Source organism: Dermacentor andersoni, chromosome 2 (assembly GCF_023375885.2).
Source record: "Dermacentor andersoni chromosome 2, qqDerAnde1_hic_scaffold, whole genome shotgun sequence".
Lineage (NCBI taxonomy): Eukaryota > Metazoa > Arthropoda > Arachnida > Ixodida > Ixodidae > Dermacentor > Dermacentor andersoni.
The window spans coordinates 105,091,239-105,114,172 of record NC_092815.1 but is presented as its reverse complement, the minus strand read 5'-3'; the positions used below and the strand labels follow the sequence as shown (position 1 = coordinate 105,114,172).

Genomic DNA, 22,934 nt, shown 5'->3' with positions numbered 1-22,934 from the left:
GTGAAGGCAATATTTTACAGTTTAAGCCATTTGTGCGCGTTATCTCTCTATTCTTTCATCAAGTATTACAACATCAAGTGCCCATCTGCTACACGGGAGCTATTTAATATGTTAATACACACCATATCAGGATTGATATGCCAGATGGGCTGTTTTGCATTTCTTCCGAGTCAAAAAGACCTTGTGTCCAAATAATTTCTGCCTCAAAAAAAATCGAAGCGCTAAGAATGAGATCAATACATGACATTCGTATTTGACAGTTGGGCCAAATGAAGTTCTTATGGCTACATTTCTATTTACAGGCAAGGCAATGGTGACTATGAATTCACGTCTGTGAGTGCTGACTGATAAAACAAAGCATAGCTTTAGTGTATGGGAGGGGGTGAGAAAGAATGCAGCTTTTTTTTTTCTTTCTCTCTCTCTCTCTCTCTTTAAACTCAGCCTTTGCCATCAGAGTGTCGAATGCAAGAGCATTACCTTCTTCTTCAGGTGTGAAAGTTACTCGGTAGCGGTGGCTGCTGGTCTGCTCCATATGCGTTTCCACAACATCTTCGGGACCGCGCACTTCCACCTTAAGCTTGCCTGCATGAAAAATAAGTTGTCAAACAGGGCTTTGAAAAGCCACAGTGGGAAAATTGCAATGCTGTTTGATAGTGTAACAGGAAGCCATTATAAAAGAAATATAATGCAAAAATGTAGCACCCGTGACACTGTGCTACAATCCTTATCATGTAACCAATAGATTTGCGTATTAGTCACAAACGAATTTGCGTAAGAGGTCCCCTTACAGCCTTCTGCTATGGGACCTCCTTCTGTATACTAACATGTCCATGCATGTATTTGTATACACTTTGTATGATTAAATTGAACGAATCATTTGTTCAGATGATGGTTCACATAACAGAGAGGCCGCCACAACAGTAAATTACTATATTTATTCACATATAACTCACACCAAAAATTTTTTAAATTGAAGAGTAAAGTTGAGAGGCAAGTTATATGTGAATTTTGTCTTAGAGGTACGGCTTCACAGCAGTGCACACGTGCTCATTTGAAGTCACACTTCAAGTCAAGGTTCTCTGTCCTTAAAAGTTTTGTTACCTACTAGGGAACCTCACCCTCCTTCCACCCCTGCATGTTGAAACTCCCTTCTCCCCACCTTCATGGTTGTCCACTCTCCTCCTCTTTACGGGTCGCCATCTTGCGTTTAGTAGCTAGGGAAGTGCATGCAGAACCGGCAAACTAAACCTCGGATCATGATGATCTGCGCTCAACGGCCTGCCTTTCCCAGAAGATTATCAGCATCACCGAAGATGGAGGGAACAAAGAGTCACTGGCCGCAAGTATGACTTGGATGAGTTGTGTATCTGTTAATAAATACTGTTTGTGTAAATATATGAGAGTTTTATACAGTTATACGCGTGGACTTGCTTTCTTTCGAGGCTGTTCTGATGGAGGTGCAGATTATACAGGGAAAGATACAGTATTTCGCTTGTTGATGCTAACATGCTTTTTAGGTAATAACTACGACTGAACGGAAGGGGTTGTACAATGGTGGTTAGCAATGCCATTGTTTCTATATAACCCATCAATAAATGCAGTAGTTTTTCAAAGTTGTGTATCACTACACTTGTTGCTGGGCTATCATATTTTTCATGGTGTACAAGATGCAAAACAATAGGAAGATGCTTTGGCCCATGAGCAACATCAAAAAGCAACGAGACAATTGTACCAGTGATATGTTTGTGGCCCAGTGCAACAGTGAACATCAATTACTTTATTTTATGTTGGAATAAGCATGCATTTGAGCAATTTCATTTCATTTTTATTTGGTATGAATTCGGTGAGTAAATGTGTGTGCATGAACTAGCGACTACTTTAAAGAAGTGAACTGTCTACACCAAATGAACTTAGTTGCAAGTGATGCTCTCTTTTTCTTTAGTCATTTCTTCTTCACACTGTTTCATGTCTTTTGCACGGTAACAAACTAAACATCTTGTATTGCAAGACAATTACTAACCCGGCCCAGCATCACCAACATCCACAGATATCTTCTTCTCCTGTCCTACAGTGAGTGGGATGCGACCTTCGTCATCCATGAGGCTGTCCCAGCCACCAATGGCTCGCACTTTTTGTGGATCGGCTACTTTTGGATGGAATGGGCTTCCTGGAAGTAGAACAAAGAACAGCAATGAGCATGCTTCAAACCTCAGCAACTGAATTTCTCTCATTACAAAAGCAACACCGAAATGTATCTGTACTTGTTTTCTTATTGTATATGAATGCTTTGTTCTGATGTGAAAACAACATGAAGCTTTCACATACACTGAAACAGTGTTGGTTATTTTTAATTTCTTCATGTCATTACCTTTATTTCCATTTTCTGCTATGCTAAGCTCAGTACAACAACATTATCATGGCTGTTATTAAAGAAAAGAAAGGTCGAGGCATGAATGCAGTTTCTCTTACCAGGTATATCTTTGCTGTTCCAGCGGATGTGAACGTCGAACACTCCAACCTCAATGGGGAGGTAGGATACGACATAGATGCCCTCTTCCTCTTCTTCAATAGTCATCTCCGGCTCTGAGTCAGGCCCTGAAGAAAAAAATATATTTGTCACAAGCCCAAAGTAAGTGCTTCGATATGCTTAGTGTGCATACAGAAAATACCAGGTGCCTGCAGATAGCACAGTACATAGTACAGTTGAACCTCATTGTAATGAAGCCATTTCTAACACACGTATACCATCCTTATATCCGATACTTGCTATAAGGCTATATTCGCTACACACTGATAGTAGCGGAAAAGTTTATATTTACTTTGTTATATCTGATAAGTCATTATATCCATGTTCATTATATTGAGGTTTGACTGTAATCATTATGTAATAGAAGTCTAGTCACTTTTGTACATAACATGAGCACACCTTCAGCAGAACGTTCTGTGCTTGAGAGTTCAGGAGCAAAAGTCACTATATATTCTTTAGCAAACAGCGCGAATAACGGGACACAGAAAAGAGGCACATAACACAGCCGCTGCGTCTTTTCTGTGTCCCATTATTCGCGCTGTTTGCTAAATGTGTTCGTACCAACAAACCCGCTAGCCACTATTCTGAAGCTCACAATATATGTCAATAACCATTAGACATATATGCAAGAGGCAGTTGCGAGCAGTAGCTTTCTCTGAAGATTGAAAAAAAAACTCTTTAGTAGGGGTGTGCAAATACTAGAATATCATCAAATAGAATAGTGAACGTTTGAATAATTTCGTGTGCGCACACAGCACCAGAATGCCGAAATTCGCAGAACGGCGCCGCATCAACCAAGGCCACCTCTGTCGTTACAAGATTTGTCCGGGTCGACAGGTATGATCGAAAAGATAACGCAATGTGGGCAGGGAACGGTACAAAAGCATTGCACGTTTCATAAAGTGCGAAGATCAGATCGATTAGCCTCCAATAGACACGCATATCGTATTGTATACGCGGCAACGAACTTCATACCATGCTTCAACAGCCGTTGATCACTGATGAGTCACCCACATGAACATATTGACACAAGTTCTTATTTATCCTTTTTTCGGGCACTACACTTCACGCACTAACAAATTAAAGCTATCGCTCAGTGCAAGACGCATCTGCATGATTTGGAACTTCCTCGAACGTTATCATGGCTTCTATCTATTGTGTATGTTCTCGCCAAGCTTTGTGCAGTCAGATTGTCAGACTGTATGCGCAACGAGAACAGTGTTGTATTTCCTGAAATTTATGCAAGCAACAGCGATTATATGCTGGAGCCTTCAACAAGTCATGTATAAAAGCCAACATGCTTCACCTGTAGATCAGATTTTTGACGATTGCCGACTCTGCTTGCGGCTATCATTGTGCTTGACTGTTCTTGTTTTTTCTGGGCACAGGTTCGCTCAATAAAGAGTTACTTTCGTGATTCAGTTTTCGCTACTGTGTTCTTCCCTGTCACTGCAATGTGAGATCTGGTGAAGGTGCTTTTGCGTTCATGTACTGGACGCACCTCCGTCAAACCCACACCTCGAAGATGACACCATGCATCACTCCGGATTATCGAGCAAGTTGCATACTACAAAACCTGCCCTAGAGCACGGACTTCCACCTGAGACGACCAGGATGATCGTGGCAAAGTCAACAACCACAATTGCAGCCGCAGTGTTCTCCACGGATCATCATTTGAAACCCAAAAATCTGGATGGAAACCTACGAAAGGGTCGCTACATTCAACAACTGGAACTTCAATGACAAATTGCGGCGTGTACACTTCTCCTTAGAAGACACCACCAGAACGTGGTTCGATAATTATGAGTTAACTCTGACAACATGGGTACTCTTCCACAGCACCTTCTTAACTGAACACCTTCTCGAGCATCATTTGCAAAGAGAGAGCTGTAGCGATACTGAAATCCAGTGTGAAACTCCCAAACGAAAACATTGCAATCTACACCGTAAGAGAAGACTTGCACCTGATCCAACACGCCGCCCTGGGCATGTCAGAGGACAAAAAAGTTTGTTTCCTCATGCATGGTGTGATGCAAGAGCTTTTCAGCAAATTGATTCGCAATTCCCCTAAGACTGTCACAGAATTTTTAATGGAAGCCACGGGTGGCAAGCACTCCGCGATGGCTTGTGGCTCGTGAGCACACTGGCCAGCGGCAAATTTTTGTCACGGCCACATTGCGTCGATCATTAGGCTTAATCAGCATGGCTTCGTCGCGCATCATCGGCTAAAGTTAGGATTTGGTGCTGAATTAATGCAGGTTTATTTGCGGCCACTACGCACAACATTGAGAAAGTCACCTCGCAGATGCACAGGATGGCACCTTGCTCACAGCCACCATCTTTGCAAGACACAAAGCTAGGGTACGACGACCTCTCATTCCCGATGCTGTTCGTAGACGCACATCGGTCCGTGCTGCCTGTCACAAGACTAGCCATGACTACCTTTGGATTTACACTGCGGGCATAGTTGGTGGATGGAAGGGGAGGGGGGTGTAGCATTGTATCTCGCGAACTTGCCGTGACATTCCCAATTTAAGAATTGTTGTGCGGAGCAATTATGTAGCAGTTGTTGAGTCTCGTGATGCGCGGTCCTCGCTTTCATCTGTAGTGCAGATTGGCTTTACGATAATCCACCTGCTGTAAATTATGGGTAAGGCCTTCTGCATTTCATGGGAAAACTGGAAAGCAAAACTTTCTAAGCAATAAAATATTGCTGCAAAACACAGGTCGACTATTAAACTGAAAACCTCGTTGCTATTTGGTACAACACAATGTCACTAATTCTTTAGCTTCAGAGAGAAAAAACCACTTGACTCTATTCAACAGATATTCTATTGATAAATACAATATTTTACAGACCTTCATAGACTAGAACTGAGCTGTAATCAGTGCTGGCACACAAATTTTGAGGTCTCCAAGACTAGACCATACTGTATACCTTGATTTCAATGTTCATATGTTACGATAGCTTGCTACATTCTTGTTTGGCAATGTTAGGAGACTCCCGAGCATGTGCTTTCTTACAGAACATTTGTAAGCATTAAATATATATTTTTTAAAATTTCTGATATTTTGTGTTTGATTCCATATTTGGCTCTTTTTTCCGTGATTTGATTCAATATTTGATTCAAAATCTCCTAGTATCCGGTATTCTGTGGTATGCTTCAGAAGGAGATAGGTGCCCTCAGCCAATCAGTACTTCAGCAGCAGACAAAATGTGCATGTCCACTAGGTGGACACTAGAGCTACTTAGTACACCACATCATTATACTATTCACAATCATTGGTGCCGCAAAATGACTTATGTTCAATTCCAATGGTAGATTGCGAGCGCTCGGCCGGATCGCGTCGGAGCGCGTCGCTTCGACTGAGATCGCTCTCATGTGCGCACACCATATCTGCGAATGGAATGCGTGCGCTCCCGCGGGGGCACTTAGTACAGGAAAATCAAGTCAGAGGGCGCTAGAATAGAGAAAGGAACAAGCGCTTGGAAGCGCAACCCACCACCCCATTTCACTGTCCGTGTCAGAAGAATCATCACTCGAGTTGGAAATTGTGCTGTCTGAGTCGGAGCTGTCTAGGAGCGCGAACAAAATCGCACGGCGCGAAGCGGCATCCACGTTTCCCATGTCGTCCATAGCTACCCACGACCGGAAACGGGCGACCGTGACAGGAAGCAGAGGCGGGTGAAGGAAATACGTCACAAGGACTTCCGGTCAAATGTGCCGATTTCGGCGGAGCAAATATTTTTGCTCCACGGAGCAATCCGGGATCAGCGGCTGGTCCCAATCTGCCATTGGAACACACAGCTCACGCTCCCATTCTGCCATTGGAATAGGATTGCTCCATAAAGAGCAGAAAAACTTGATCTGGATCTGCCATTGGAATTCAACATTACTTTGGTGCCTGTACATATGCAGCTTAACAGAGTAGCACAATGCAGATGTGCATGTTTGACAAATGCAGCACCAAAATGAAATCAAAATATTTTGCTGCTGCTGTGGTATCCAAACTTTCGCTCCTAATTGTGCTTACATGTTTTGCTTCAGAAAGCCTAATTTACATGTTTTGCTTCCGAAAGCCTAATTTACATGTTTTGCTTCAAAAAGACTAATTTATTTGTTGAACTGAAAGCATATGTAACTTTCACTAATGCAATCTAAGACATATTGTCGTCAACTGATCAGTCTAATTTACAGTTCACAGATCTTAGTGTTAAAGATAAACTTGGTCTATATACAACTGACACATTGACTCGACAAAATAGAAGACAGTACTTGCATGCACTTGCATGGGGAAAGTACCATTAAATACATAGTAATATAGTAATGATGCAATAAATATTTTACTATTTCTAACTTCTGAGGCACACACTTCTGCTTTATCGGGGCAGCAAAATAACTTATTCTCAAAGATTTAACTTTATTCTCAAAGATGCACACAATAAGAGAGATTGCCTGGCAATGACAAAAGTACTGGTACAAATTTCACAATCCATATATGGCGACACTCACGGACAAGACAGCAGTGCATGATGGTACAATGGAAGGACTAAGCAAAATACATCACTGTGGCATGTGTTCTCCAAGCTTTATGATGGCATACTTGCTAACAACATCCCTGTAATGTCAGTGAAGATACGGAATAGCATTTCCTAAGGGTTCGCCGTTAGCTATGACTACAACAATGTGAGCACAATTACAGATTAAACAGCATTTCAAGCCCTATCTAATGCCTACACAGTGTGTTGGCCCCTGAAATACCTTTTATTCAAGGCAGAAGTGACTTACAGGCTGCCTGATTAGCATTCTAACCAAATAATCAACAGCAATAGTTGAAAAAGAAACAACTTCTAAAGCATGTGCGCAGAAAAGGATGATTTCTCATTAGCATGCATTGCCGTCCTTATGAAGTAGCGGTCAGGCTTTGGCATTAGGAAAGGAATAAAGTACTTTTTTTGCTCTGAAAGGGATTTTCGACTGGTATTTACGCATGTGCATGTGTTTGTGGTTGATTACATGCAGGCCTTTGTGGTTGTTAAGACACAGAATGAATTCCGAATTTCTGAGTGACAGTTTCAGCATAAAAAGTGACAAGTCAGTCATGCTACCAAATGTAAGACACCAACACGAATTAAACTTTGGGACTAAAAACTTCTTTCGACATTTGTGTCATTCAAATGCACCAATTAAGTTCAGTTTATTAGCCCCGAGATCTTTGACTGGTGCCCCCTCACTTGTGATGCCAGTGTGCTTGCTACGCGAAGGCAACTTCACACTGTCAGCCGACCCGCTTTGCTTGGGACCCGTTTGCTTGAAATGCGAGTCCGCAGGTTTGTAGAACAGTATATACGAAATGTTCCAGGACTCTATTCCCTGCTAAATTGAGCAGAGTCGCGATCGTCACCACGCTTAGTGTGGATTTTACATTTGCATTTCTAGCATTTCTGCATTTCACCCCAATCGAAATGTGGCCGCCATGGCCAGGGTCTATTCGGCACCCTCGAGCTTAGCAATACAATGCCATAGCCAATGGGCTGACACATTTGGTGGTTATATGGAAGATGCATTAAACATAATTTTTGTTGTCCTCCTAACACTGGCATTTATAAAACTAACACTAGAAAAAAAATATGGGTAGTGCAAGCACGTGCGAGCACGTGGTCAGAGCGCGAGCAAACACATGAAAATGAAGCTATTTGAGCCAGAGTGTAGCAGACAGCAAAGGCAAGTCCTCTGGCTGACATCACTGGAATGCCATTCGCAGCGCCACCATCGGTCGCACACGAGGCTAATAGCTCTGCTTGACAACAAATGATGCACTCAAGCGCCAGTTGAGAAACATTGCATGGATTCTGAAATGACAAAATAAAAGCTTGTGCAACTTAATTTTTTTACACACTGCTGTATGCAATGACAGCTGCCCAGTGAGTGTCTTCTGTCTGCCACCTGTCAAGGAATACCTCCAAGTATTTGTAAACACAGACGCTGCAAGAGCTTGCAGTTGCAGAATACTAATCTGCTTACATTAGATAAGCTTCACAGATAGTAAGATACTGACCGTCAATTCTAACATCGGGTCGTCCCCATATGCCACGGGCATCAATCTTGAAGGAAGCCATGGTGCCACTCTGGGCAACCGTCAGACCGCTCCCTGTCACCTTCGGTGTTCCCCCATCTTGTGCAATGAATGTGATAGGGCTCCCTGCATAATCACGAGGCAGCAGTCGGTTAATGCACTCCAATTGTGAAGCAATTCATGCAGTCTATCTTAAATCGACTGATTGAGTAAGGAGACCCTGGCTACGTATGGTTTCTTTCTGTTCTTCAAACAAATTTCTTGTAGATTATAATGATGTGTAATGGCTTGTTCTGTTCTTGCACACACAGTGACAGTGACACAGTTTCGTAAACATGTACATACAGGCATCGGTCATATCACCGAAGCTAGGCAGCACTGGGCTTTGCCAGTCATTTGGAGGGCGAGCACGTGGGAACACCAAGTACTGATGGTTCTCCTTTTGCTGTGCAATAATAGTTCAACTGCCTACTTTGAGCGAGACATTTACAGAGCCCATGGCTTGTAAACAAGGTCACCAGAAGCATGTGTTGCGAGTCCTAGTTTAACGTGATGGTGGTTGTACATGTTTTGAAGCCTTAAGACTACAGAAGTCAGTTTTGATGCTAACCTATTTCACATCACATTAATAATCTGATTTGTAGAGCATGCAAGGAAGAACTGATGAGAATGAACAGCATTCATGTTTGCTACAGTCAGGTTACTTAACTAGCTTCCAATGTCTCATGGAAGACACAGCAAATAAAAGACCATTCTAGCACACCATGCGTTACTGCTTTGTCACTACCACTAGCGCCGTGGACGGTTCTCATTGTCATGCATACTTTCTACATAAAAACATGCATGCACAGGCAATTCCTGCAAAGGCAGCAATAATAGTGGCAGAGTGGTAACAATACCACAAGTTGTCCCAAAAAACATTCCTGCCAAGTTGTTTTTGCTCACCTGGTACTTCAATGCCACCATAGGTAATGGCTATGCGGTACTTCCCAGGAACAGTTGGGGTGAACTCAATCAGCTCACCGTCCCCATCAGCTGTTCCCTTCACCTCGATAGGGAGGTGGCGGCCCAGGGGGCTGGTTACGGTAACATCGAGCTCGGAATAGCCAGCATCGCGGCGATTCACTGCCGCAGAGAGAAGGCACAGATGGCGGTAAGTGTTTGCTCAGATAAGAGTGGGCAAATTGGGTAATTACCACAACTGCTGAGTGATGCAACACTATTGTAATGAACACACCAGAAGCACAAGAAATAAATATACACAAAAGTGCTGACTTTGAACTTATGGTCACATGACAGACATTTATCGACACACACGTGTGCCAATTTCAAGGTTAATTTTGCACATGACTGGCACATCCGGACACGTATAAGCAGTGAAAAATTAGCACTCATATGTGCCCATCTCTTGTGCTTTTGTTTTCTTCATATCTGTGATGTTCATCCTGATGAACACAAGAAAGGCTTGTTCCTATGCTTTTCAGATTCCCAGATAAACTTCTTTATGAAGGAACTGCAAGTTTACTACAGTCGAACTCGGCTATATCGAACTCGAAAAATATGCCTATCAGTTCTACATAGAGCATAATTCAATATAAGCCTGCTAAAGAAATGGATGTCATAAAAGCACATACCATTTATAAAATCACTTTATTGATGAAACAGCTTAGTTTTGCATGAAATAGTCCTGTATTTTTTTCTGCTTGGGCAGTTTCGCTGCCTGCGACGCACGCGCTTCTCCACACTGTCTAAGGAGTTGGTGCAGCTGAGGCCGCAACCTTCCACATTTGCGCAGATGCACCAGACTAGTGCGAGTGCACCAATCACCTCGGAGGCCGTGAGCAAAGGACCGTTGTTGCTTTCCTCACTGTGCCCACTTTCACTTGTGCTCAGTACAACGTCGGCAATGTAGTCTTCGTTTTCAGGCTCTTTCGCGGTCGCGACACCATCATCTGCACTCTCACAAACTCGTCGACCGTTGATTCGTCAACGGCTTCCGGAAATTCTGACACCTCATTCCAAACTTTGGCAACACCAGCAGCAGCTTTGTCGTACTCATCAGAATTTACAGTCATCACCAGGCACACGAGAGCCGGCACGTCTGAAGCAATTTCGGATGAACCACTTGTACACGGCCATGCATACACGTCGGGTGCCACGGGTCCCAGGTCGCGAGTTTGTCCGTGTTAGGCCTGATCCCCTTATTCTTCAAGATTGTGCGGAAAGTGCTCCCCAAAATCTTACATGCTGCGGGACATCCGACTTCTCACCGCATTCGACCCGATTTACAATTTCAAGCTTCACGGCGAAAGGTGAATTCTGCCACTTCATTACGGCAAGACTGCGGGAGAAGGCCCACAAGGCGCAAACACAATGAACTCGAAAAGCAGCGAGACAAGTCGCACTTGTACCATCTTGCACGGCGAGGGCACAAGAGCATCTGAGCAAGCGCTGCGGGCGGGCCAGGATCATTTTTTTGCAGGGGGGTGTCGACGGATTGCTCGACGCAGCACGTTCACGGTAGGAGAGTGGTTTGACGGAGCCGCACCACCGGATTTCCGGCCACCAAGAGGGAAAGCCAACTTCTGGGGGCACTTTTCCGCCACTTGACGTTCGATATATCGGAATTCATTGCTATTTTTGTTCGATGTAGTAAGCGTAACTTTTGCTATATATACTTATTGTAACTATACCGTGTTCAGAAATTGTTCGATATAAAGAGTAATTCGATGTAAACAGGTTCGATATAGTCAGGTTCGACTGTATACAGAGCAATAACCTCACTCGGAATACAGCAATTTACCTTTAGAATAATACTCTGCCGAAGAAAATGAGTGTAGGTTGTTATCTGATTAGTTGAATCACAGAGAAGCAACCTGGAAGCTAAAAATTGTCTATTTTAAGTTCTGCTTATAAAAGTGGATTATAAAAGTGGAATTAAGGAAACCTGAAATATGTACATGCTTACAGATATAAACAAGACTGGCAAGAACATATAAGCAGGGTGAATACTGACAGGCAAATGAGATCTTCTCATTCACAGCAAATGTGGTGCTGCGAACTTTCTGGAGGATCACTCGACTTGCATCGAATATCTGGCAAAGAAATGGTGAACCAGGGATGGGCCTTCCTTCGTACAGCACTTCAACCTTGTGACTTCCTGCACGAACAATGAGCATCATATCAGCCGTTAGGCTTCAAGATGCTCTGGACACGAGCTACTTGGTTTTTGTAAGGCTGAGGCTCTAACAACAGCCACTTTCGGTCTAAAGAGCTCAGTGAACTTTAGTGCACCAAGTTCCTATTTCACACATAAGCACACAGAGCACTAAACCTGCAAACATACCAACCAATATGCAAATTCCCTGTGCTTAAATAAAGGCTTGAGTGCAACCTTGCAAGCTTTCAAGTGTTGCAGAAAAAGACAACCCTTATGGCTAATCCAACAATGCCGTTACTTATCCTCACATTTAAGCATGATGGCAGTTAAGGATTGTACCAAAATGGCAAAACATATGCCTTAAAAGGGCATAAGCACAATACCTTGCAGTGTTTGGAAAGACAGAAGTCACTAATATTTTTTTTTGTTTCTTTAACAATTTAAATGACTTGAGCAAAATTTTTCACACAGTTGCTTAAAGAATAAATTAAAATCTGCATTATCACTGTGGTAGCTTGCAGTAGTGAGACGTTATATTATAGGTCTCTGGCCCTTTTTGATGACCATAAAAATTCAAACTCTGCATGTGCTTTTTAATTCTTTTTAATAAAGTTTGTTTTCTTCTTCTTTGTATGCTTACGTTAATTATTATGTAATTATAATAATAAACACTGTACCTGCTTACACTAGTTTTGTATGTTCTGCATTTCACGGCCACTTACAATGCAGCACACTGTATTTGGACACATGGCTGCCTCCCCATAGCACATTTTTTACTGCTAAAAGAAAACGAGAGCAGAAACAGCTGAAGCCCAAAAATCTTTAACCCATAAAAGGTAACGATAGATGGATTACAGATACTGCATCACCTTGTTTTCCTTTTCCCTTTTCCACTTGATCCTGCTCACTATGTATTCATTAACTGTATTGATATTTTCCTTGTGAATGTGAACTGATAGCCTTCATTTCAATGCATAGGCTTGAAATGCCTGCGCATATTTTATTACACTTATTATGGGACACTAATTTAAAAATTGCATGAACTTTAGAAAGCCTTATGCAAACCTCACATGTGAAAAAATATCTATAAGGGAAAAAAAGAAAGAAGGGCCACCATGCAAAGCCCTAACTGCATGACTTCCCAAATACTGATGGCTGATCTGGTGATGATGGCATGACTACGACAAGGATGACAACCGCACAATTTCGGCAGCCACTACAACAGCATAGTGATGACAATGACAGCACAACAATACTATGATTACAGGACAATGACTGCAATGGAAGATTTAATTTCTTGCCTAGGAAGAGCTCATGGCATCTGCAATTACTACTCCGGGCTTAACTTTGTCATTACAAAAATGCAACACCGCAGCACCATTCTTCATTAGTGCAAAGTAAAGAGCCTGTGAGTGTAAAAAAAAAGGAGGGGGGGGGAAGAAAATTACCAGCTGTGTTTGCGTTCCATTCCACCAACAGGCTGCCATCCTTCTGTTGGTAACACTTGACTGGCAGGGGTGAGCCATTTGGAGCTGGAAAAGAGCAAGGACATATGAATGAGGATTTACCAAATGAAATGTTACACAGAACAGTTTGATTGCTTAAGCTGCTAAATACACTTAAGAAAAAAAATGTACAGCTTGTACTGGCAAATGCAGAAACAAATGTCAACAATTTGCAGCTGAGCATCACAAACAGATAAAAGTAAGCTAAGTTTAGGCAAATAGTATGAAAACATAGCCAGGCTATTATCCAAGGTTAATATAAGAGCACCATTAATAGCTATACACCGTGTTTCTGCAAGAAATTTGTTGTTCTTGCCGGGAAAATAACAGTACCATCCCCTTGCTGTAACTAGCACATGCAGCAAATGTCTGCATGAGAGATTTGGAAATAAAGAGTGAGCTTTTCAACAAAATTTCATGCAAAAATGAGATAACATTCCTAGATAAGCACGGGAAAAAATTTGCACATTTGGTGCTAATTACATAAAAGCATTACTTTTGGGGAAAAAGTGCACCAACCAGATACGAGAATATCAAAGTCTTTGGCATCTCCATAACCTCCAGTTTCAATTATGAAGGTAGAGGTCTTTCCCAGTTCACAAGCCTTGAGTCCTGCTCCATGGGCGATGATAGCATGGCCGGGGTCCCGTACCTCCACAATCTGGGGGCAGCCTGTGCGGCAAGTTGAGAACACCTTTATGGCTAGTACTTGATTCGTAAAGTTTCATTTGTGTTACTAACAGGCATGCCTGAAGGAAACAATAATAATTTAACAGTCTTTAAATTAAACCAGATCTGACTACACAAACCAGTCACATCTGAGCTACCTTGAACAGTCCTGAACCACCTTTTATTAAAACGACTAACACACTTGACGTTAAAATACACAATTTCAAAAATACCTCGCAGCAGAAAGCACTTGAATGCATTTAGCAGAAACTGAGTTATTTGCAATCAAAGATCGCCTGTGATCCCTTTCAGAGGGCTCCTGGTACTTCTTCAATGCCTTGCACTGTGAAGGTTACGGCGGAGCTAGGTGGTGCCCGCAATGCTCCGCCTACTGAATGTTTTTGATGTTCACATACATGGCCACTTCTTCCAATTTTGGTGCCTACAACATGCCAAACTTAGAGGCTATCCTTCAACTTACAGTTCAGTTCACAGTGTCTCAGCCCTTTGCTGTGCTACATTGTAACGAGCTTAAACCATGATAAAGACACAACTCGTGCAACTCAGGAAGCAGATGACCCGTTCATCAGATGCTGGCACTAGGGCCTTCAGTCACGTCAACCAGATACCAATCGGAGCAGGCTGTTTTCTCCAACAAGCTGCAGGAGCTCAGCAGCGGCTTGTCGCAGCACCCCGCGGCAGCCGCGGTATCTATGCTACATTGTAGATGCAGCTACACGCAACTGTAGTGGCTAACTACGTGTACAACAGGGCTGGAGTGTGCACAGAAGCTCATGTGCTCCAGTTTGGCCATGCCATGTGGTGCAGACCTGCTTTGCCCAGCACCAGCTTGACCGATGGATAGTAGATACATACATGTTGCGCATTTTGCGCAATAGCTCAATACGAACCAAAGCCTGCCAAGGCATCTAGCGAGGAGCGACCAGGAGTGAGCATGTGATGGCAAGCATACGAGTGGTCGGACCTTAAGTTTTGCGTGTTTTGAGGCTAGTTGAGTGTTTAAGACTAATCAAAATTTGTGAGGCCCCACAGCTATGGCACTGATAAACAGCGCGGCAAAAGTTTCATTCGTACAGCGAGCGGGCGCGGCCAAGCATTAGCAGAAAATAGTCAGCGACAGTGTGGCAGGGGTACTTCCAGAAGTACGAAATTCTTATCAAAATTCGAAATGCAGATTTTCGCTTACTTCAGCCTGTTTATTAAACTGTGTCACTAAATATACACAGTAACGGTAGGAAGAAGTGCATTGATCCAAACACCCTTCTTGATTGAAGTCAGCCGTGTATGGGAACCTGTTATATGACGAAATATAGCAGCCCCAAAAAGAGTGAGGAGAAGGCTTCTGTTGAAAAGAGAGTGTTTGAGAAAAAGGCAACTTCACGCTGCACTTGCGAGCTCCACACAACACACACAACTGCAAAATTTGGCTGACATGTTCACAGCAGCATATGCTAGTCATGGACTGTGTTTTTTCACCAAGCCCGAGGGATGTTTCAGGACCCTTTAAGGCCCACTACAGCAAGCAGACCCCTTTCTTACTTCAACTACCCCTGTGATGAACTAACTGTATGCAGCCTAAAAATTTTCTTTTCTCATTGTGCCACCTGATCTTCTTGTGTGCCCTCAAATGTATTCTCCTTCTCCTCATACTCTAGTATTCTCTCTATTACTTAAAATCATCCATTTCTCTCATTACTAGAGACCCGCTCTTTGTGTTAAAAATCCTACCAAAGCCAAGCTCTTGATTTTAATCAGCTAGAATACTACAAACTTATGCTTAATTCTTCTCTAATCCATACGATTCTCTATCCCTTATTGCGAGTATCAATCTTTTTAACCACTCCTCACTACTCTGTAAACTTGTTTTTTTTTTTTTTTTAGCCTTCATCACTTACCTAGATTTTATCATTCTTTAATTCCTTTTTACTATACTGGCTGTCGAGCATGATTGAATATGTAAATTGAAAAACCACTCATTGCAGTAGGACAAACAAGAACAAGTAATACTTTAAAGAATGCACTAGCACAATAAATAAATAAATAAATGTTACAGGTACTCGTGTTGGCTTCTTAAAAAGCTTAAGGACATTTGTTTTTCATTGCTTTTGCTTCTAAAGAAGCACAACTTCTTGCTTGTTTGCAAGAAGGAATTGAAAAACAATAATAACATAGCAGACTACGAACTGAAAATTATGGGATTTGTTTGTTCTAACCAACCTTTTTGTTATCCGAGTTTGAAATATCACTAATCAACTGTAAGTACAGTCTGCTATTGTACATAAAGTGAGCAACATTTAACTATCTTATCATTCATACATGACAACTCAAGTAAAACTTGTTATCCTCAATGACCTCGATTGCATCAATTATCCTCAATCCTCAAGTATATTCAAGTGCATCAACGGACATATGGTGCACGCAGCTGCTAACAGTCCAAGCTCTCTGTTTGTTACGTTGTGGACTTGATCAACTATTTTAGCCAGTTGCCTTACATTTCGAAATGGAACCCTTTAGGCTTACACATAGGTGTGGTGTTCGGTCTACGGCAATTTTCCTGATAAGCATAATTTTCAATTATTCCCAGTATTGAATAGTGTCTGACCTGGTGCTTGGTGGCCATTGTAGTACACATCAATCTTGTGCGGCAGATCCGACTTCGGTGTGTAGGAAACCTTAAAGACACCAGGACCAGCCTCCCGAATGGTGTTGCGAACCTCCCGACCTCCTGCCATGATCACAACATTGAGTGCTCCATGACCAGCACGTGTCGTGTCAACTGTTTGAAAAGAGGCAAAAATGAAGGCGCACAAATTTATGCACAATATCCTCACATGAGCTGACACCACAGCTAGAACAAGATGGCATCACCAGAAGTCTAAAGAGCGCTAATTACAAGTAATGTAGATTAACAAATTTAAATATATATATATATATATATATATATATATATGCTGTACCACCCGCTGCGATAACTTAGTGGCTATGGTGTTGCACTGCTAGCTCGAGATTGCAGGTTCGATCCTGTCCATGGAGACCACATTTTGATGGGGGCGAAATGAAAAAATACTCGTGTACTTAGGTTTAGGTGCACATTAAAGAGCTTCAGGTGATAAAAATTAATCCACAATCCCCCCTTATGGCATGCCTCATAATCAGATCATGGTTCTGGCACGTGAAAAACCAAGAAATTATTTTATTAAAAAAAATACTAATTTATTATATGAACAGTCCCTCCGTAAACATTAATGGATTTACTTTTATTTATTTTGAATCTAAAACACTTTACCATCTACAATGGTCGTTACATGATAGAGGAAGACTAGAGAGGCAGATTAAGGTTAGTCCACAACCTTCACGAAATGCGAAGGTTGTGGGATCGTTCCTCACCTGCGGCAAGTTGCTTTTTCATCCACTTTCATTTCCATTAATTTATCGTTTCTTTATTTCATTTATTAAGCACAAGTAATTTCTCCTATGTTGTCTTTGGTGTCAGTGCTTGTTGGCTTCTTATGATATGACTAATAAATATCGGGCCCCTCAGTTAACCCCCTTCCTTCTGGATTAAGGTTAGACCACATATGGTAGTAAAAGGTTGGACAGTGCCAAACCAGATCACAAGGCTTTCAATTTGCAGTCTATGAAAGAACATCCCAGAAGAAAAATTAAAACACAAAAAGACTGTGCAAAAAATATAAATTACAAATGCCAGGAACAGCTGAGCATAAGTACAGTAAAACTTCAATATCTACCCGCTAAGTATTCCCGGTTTGAATATAGTTGCGATGAATACCTCGCCCTGTTGCCATTGAAACTAATTGGCTGGCTGTTAGTGCATGCCAAACGGTTAGCGCATAGTATTTACTTCATGTTTCGGCGTGTACAAGAGCAGAATTAGTGATATGTCGTGTGCGCAGACCATAGATAGCAAAATTCCGGCGCACGGACCTTTCCCGTACTGCAGCCGTCACTCATAGAAACGTCAAAACATAGTAGCCATGACGTGTTTCCTGCTCCCATAACTTCTAGTGCTTGCACATCATCGTCATCGAGGATGGCACAGATGATGGTCCTTCCGTATCGGACACAGCTAGTACGTTGACTGTCATGAGAGCATTCGTGGAAAAACGGGGCCTTATGAAGAATATGGCTCGCAGCCTTGCCGAATTTCAGGATGCCATCATCGCTACAGGGCCACCATGGCAGCAAGTGAAAATGACATATTTTTTGCAGCCTGCTCGCAAATAAAACTTGTCTGCGTGTGTGTTTGAGTGAGAATTAACATGTCTTTTTTGGCCAGTAAGTCTATAGCTGCTCATATGCCACTGCCGATTAATTAGTACATCCTTTAGTGCGTACCTGATCCACGTTCCCCGCCAACTACGTACTATTAACGAGGTTTTACTGTGCAAGCATTGAAAGTGAAACAAAATTTGACAGCTGATTTTGATCTGAATACTGCAGCAAGTGCGCATATAGCATACGTCCCATGGAACTTGAGCAAAAATTCAAAGATATTAAAGGTGGCCAAATATTCGAAAGTTTGAATACAAATAGTTAGTGTGTAGTAGTTGATTCGTATTCGAAAAGGAACTATTCAGTATTTTTGAATATTCAAAACTAACCAAATATCTCGCAGCAACAGACTCTTTAAGACTGGTTACTGTTCTCTTTCTGCTGAAGAAAGTAATTATAATTATCAGAAGTATGACGACAACAAAAGTTTTCCGAGTAGTGCAGAAACAAAATTGCTAATGCAAGTTTTGTTTTAGGTGTTGCAGCAGAAGCATAGATGACAACCCGTGATTTTTACATGTAGACAGCGATTTAGTGTTTTTGGCAGTCTAGTAAGCAGCAGTCTTACCTTCTGCACTGCAACCAGTGATGTTTTCGATGCAATGGACCATTTTACAAGTGCCTATGGCACACAAGTCATTCAGCACTGTTTTTCTTTCTTTTTTTTTTTACAGAACTTCTACTTTTTTTTTAGGCAACCATTTATTTTGCGTTTTTAGAATGCTAGTCATGTAGCAACCATTACTTTTTGAAGAGCTTAGTTGCAAGCAAGCTCTAAACAAGTTGAAAGGATATTTGTGCAGGTTCTATGATGAAAATTAATTATCTCCTCTTTAAAACTGATCCCTTATGCCTGATAATTAGCTGTCTGTTTTGCTCTAGTCAGTACAGGCACCATATCCAAATGTATTGAAATAAATATTTCAGCTGTAAATATATGCAGCTGCACTTAACTATTCAATATTTGATTTGATATTTGTTACTTAATATTCGTATTCAATTCGCATTCGAAAACATTATGTATTCACCCACATCTAAAAAATATGCAAGCACCATGTAGCTGGACAGAACCAAGGTAATAGTGTTTGCCATTTCTTGGAGCAAGTCAGACTATTTTTGTGTTTTGCCTAACTACATAATTAGTTATTATCAGTTAATCTACTTTTCATATATAATTATCAGTTAATCTACTTTTCATATATTATATTCAAAGCAAAAGTGTCAATGAGAATATTGTAGACCATCTTGAAAAATTCCCAATCCAACTTTTTGTTGCACAATACCGTGCAACGTAAAGGTCTTTTCCAAGCCTAAAAGAAAGCTCACAAAACATGGAAAAGTGCTACGCGACTAGTCGAGCGGCACTTTTTCGAGTTTTGCTAGCTTTCTTTATGAGGTATACTGACAGGCCAAGTCCTTCGTGTTACTCAGTTGCACCGCACGGCTACAATACGAGAGACTTTCAAATGGTGCGTCCCCTTATTAGCTACAAGCTACTGCTACTTACCTCTGAAAGTCTGAGACCGACCAACGATGCCATCTTCAATGTCAACAACCTTGACGCGGCTTGGGTCAACCACTTCCACAACAAACGGCTTTCCCGAGATCGGAACACCATTATGGAGCACTTCAATCCTGTACAGACCTACATCACGTGTGTGATACTCAGCACGGAAGATGTTGTTTTCCAACTTCAGCACGTTGGTTCTCACTTGATGAGCCTCAGACGGACCTAGAACCAAACAAGCAAACAAATGTGTCTTGCCTCACACAAAAGATAGATTCCAGCTTAGAGAAGTGATGATCAAGCTAAATAATGAAAATAAGTGACTATTTTTACAGGGTTGCAGTAGAAACAACACTAAGATACTTAAAAATCATACAATATACTTTCAGAACCTACGTTTATAGATTACAACAAGTTTGTAGTGTATTTAACAGTAGCAGCAACAAAAAGAAGAATGTGTATAGTAAAATAAATAAAAAGGATGCCTCGATGACATAAAAAAAAAAACTATTTAGTACAGCCTCTGCAAATCAATTCACAGAAGATTTCAACTTGCTTTAATACAGGCCAGTAGTTTATACTATCTTTTAACACACTTCTGTGAAAAATGTTTCGACAATGTACCAGAGTTTATGTCCCTAAAAATCCAGCATGACAAAATAATACGAATTTTTTTACTTGCTCATTTCACATTACAGCTGCAAATGGCAGTAAATATTTGATGAGAGCGTAGACAAGGAACACAGGTTATGGAAATAAAAATATATTCTGCTCACTTAGAATGGCTCAGACTATAAATGTGAGAGTGATCAGAAAAAAGTGAAAATCCTACAAAGTTGCTTTCCAAGCTGAATGTAGTACATATACAGACACTGAACCCATTAATACCTGTAAGCGCTGCCAATGAACACATTGATACAAGAGTAATGGCTATATTGCTCTTTCTTTCTTATCTAAATATTAAACACAACCAATTATGCAAGGTCATTCGGCACTGTTACAATGTTACAATAGCATTACTGCTTCACCTTAGACCTCAAATGGTCTTACTGCACGAATAACGTAGAGGTGACTTTCCAATACTATATCAGAAAGAAAGAAAGAAAACAGAAGATAATAAAAATTCATCACATTCCCTTCTCACATCCACAGAAAAAGAATTTGGTGTTGATTCATGCTTGATAGGAAGTGCAAATGCATGCAATGAAGAGGAACAAGACAAAACAAGTGCAAACTGGAATTAAATATTATTCACACAAAGAATAAACATGTGATAAAACATGAGGGGAGTTTTTTCACATAGTTATTCCTTGTGTGAATAAAATTTAGTTTCAGTCTGTGCTCATTGTGTCTCGTTTTTCTTTGTTGTGTGTGCTTGCGCTTTCTATCAACCATGAATTTGATAAATATTAACCTGATGTAAGTGAGGGTATGTTATCTACCAAACAGTGTAGAAAAACATAGTTATGACCAATCATCAATGTTTTTTTCCTTTATCAATATGCTTGGGGTTTACATAGAGACAAAGACTATGTGCTATCTCCAGTGCTTGCACCCTTTATCTGTGCTCAATGACTGCGGTTTCAAGTATACAATAAAACTTTTTTGATTTGTAGCGTATCAAATAACTCTGGTTGTACCCAATTTCGAATGGTCCCAGAAGGTCCATAGTGAAAGCTTGCATATGAATAAATTAGCTTTATAGGGAAGAAACAGTTCAAAAATACTTGACTGTCATCAGAAAACAGTTCCTGAGATGTTCCTTACCAGTGACTTTGATATCGATGTCCCCTCCAACACCATTTGTGTCAACCTCAAAGGAGTTTGCAGAACCAACAAGTCCTTGCTTGAGACCATCCCCCCGAGCAACTACAGAAGATGTGCTTGTCCTAGGAGCTGCCTTGGCTTCAACGGTTGCCTGACTATCCCTTATGTCGATCTTGAATGGATTCCCTGCAAGTGAATGAAACAAGTCAACCTCCCTCGCAGCATTATGGAGTGTTAGCAAATGCATGAGACTAACATCATGGCTGGTAAAGTTGTGATCTCTCTGCCACAGAATGAGAGTCAAGATGAAAAAAGCCTGTGGTTTGTGCTGGATCCTTATGTCATTGGGAAAACAGTTCCTTTCAATAGGCTAAATATCTTGCACACTGTCTCGTGATAATTTGGTGGCTTTTCTGCACTTCGTAGGCACATTTCTTTACAATGTGTAGTGGTGCTTGTAAAATTAATACGCAGACTTAGCAAAAGTACCAAGAGACATGGGGTCACATCTGAGGAGCAAAATCCTAATGACTGATAATACTCCAAAAATCCTGTTTGGTGGTGACATGTAATTCTACATTTATGATGACACAAAGTTGATTTTATGCAAGGAGCAGTAAAGACTGCAAAAGTATAGTCAGGGGATCAAAGGCTTGTGCAGTACAAAACTTAAATGCACATCTGTGCCACAGGGCAAGCTGTGTGGAAAAACAAAGTGCATAATCAAGCAAGATAATTATAGCATAACGCAATATCTGGTATATGCGCTATTTATGTACATCAGTGTATGTTAATGATGTGCTTTCAATACTCGGCTACTGTTTCAAAATTATTACACATCCTAGCAGCAAATGAGAGCACAGCACTTCGCAATTAGGAAAAGCAGCAATAAGCTGTCCTTTATGTAGAGGACGCTAACCACATGCACTTAAGTGACCAATGGTGGTGCGCTTCAAATTTATGTATAGGTGCAGTGAAAACTACACCCCTTCAATTTGTACACACCTGGGATGTCTTCTTCATTGAAGGTGATGTTCACATAGTGAGGTGTTTTTTCTGTGGGCACAAAGGTGACTTCGTATATTCCATGGCTCTTCATGGCAAACTCAGCACAGACGGAGGACTTCCGTGTTCGAACGACCAACTCTAGTGTGCCATTTCCAGCTTGTAATGCATCCACTGCAAGACGACAGGAACACATCATTTACGTTTCTCATGGCTGACGTTGACAATGAAAGAGCAATGCTGTACCATGCAGAGGCCACATTTTGTCACAATTCCTTTCTTCCAATTCTAATATTTCACCTTTGCTCTTCGCACTCGGAGGCTAATTCCCTAATGGCATGCACAGGGTGATGACGAAAGGCAAAAACAATGTACATTAGGAATATAAATAATAAATGTAAA

The 22,934-nt window shown here is 41.4% G+C and overlaps 1 protein-coding gene across 1 annotated transcript in view; it reads right to left on the bottom strand.

Moving 5' to 3' along the window:
- The window catches only part of jbug (filamin-type immunoglobulin domains fbug), a 194,927-nt gene that overhangs the window by 20,196 nt on the left and 151,797 nt on the right, over positions 1-22,934 (bottom strand). Inside the window, exons 36-47 of the mRNA XM_055076682.1 lie at positions 22,533-22,706; positions 21,528-21,713; positions 19,761-19,985; positions 16,563-16,736; positions 13,790-13,942; positions 13,214-13,297; positions 11,622-11,765; positions 9,551-9,730; positions 8,588-8,731; positions 2,470-2,595; positions 2,021-2,167; positions 478-582 (exon numbers count right to left, since the gene is read on the bottom strand). Of these exons, the coding sequence (XP_054932657.1) occupies positions 478-582; positions 2,021-2,167; positions 2,470-2,595; positions 8,588-8,731; positions 9,551-9,730; positions 11,622-11,765; positions 13,214-13,297; positions 13,790-13,942; positions 16,563-16,736; positions 19,761-19,985; positions 21,528-21,713; positions 22,533-22,706 (1,842 nt within the window). The remainder of the gene's footprint in view (positions 1-477; positions 583-2,020; positions 2,168-2,469; positions 2,596-8,587; positions 8,732-9,550; positions 9,731-11,621; positions 11,766-13,213; positions 13,298-13,789; positions 13,943-16,562; positions 16,737-19,760; positions 19,986-21,527; positions 21,714-22,532; positions 22,707-22,934) is intronic.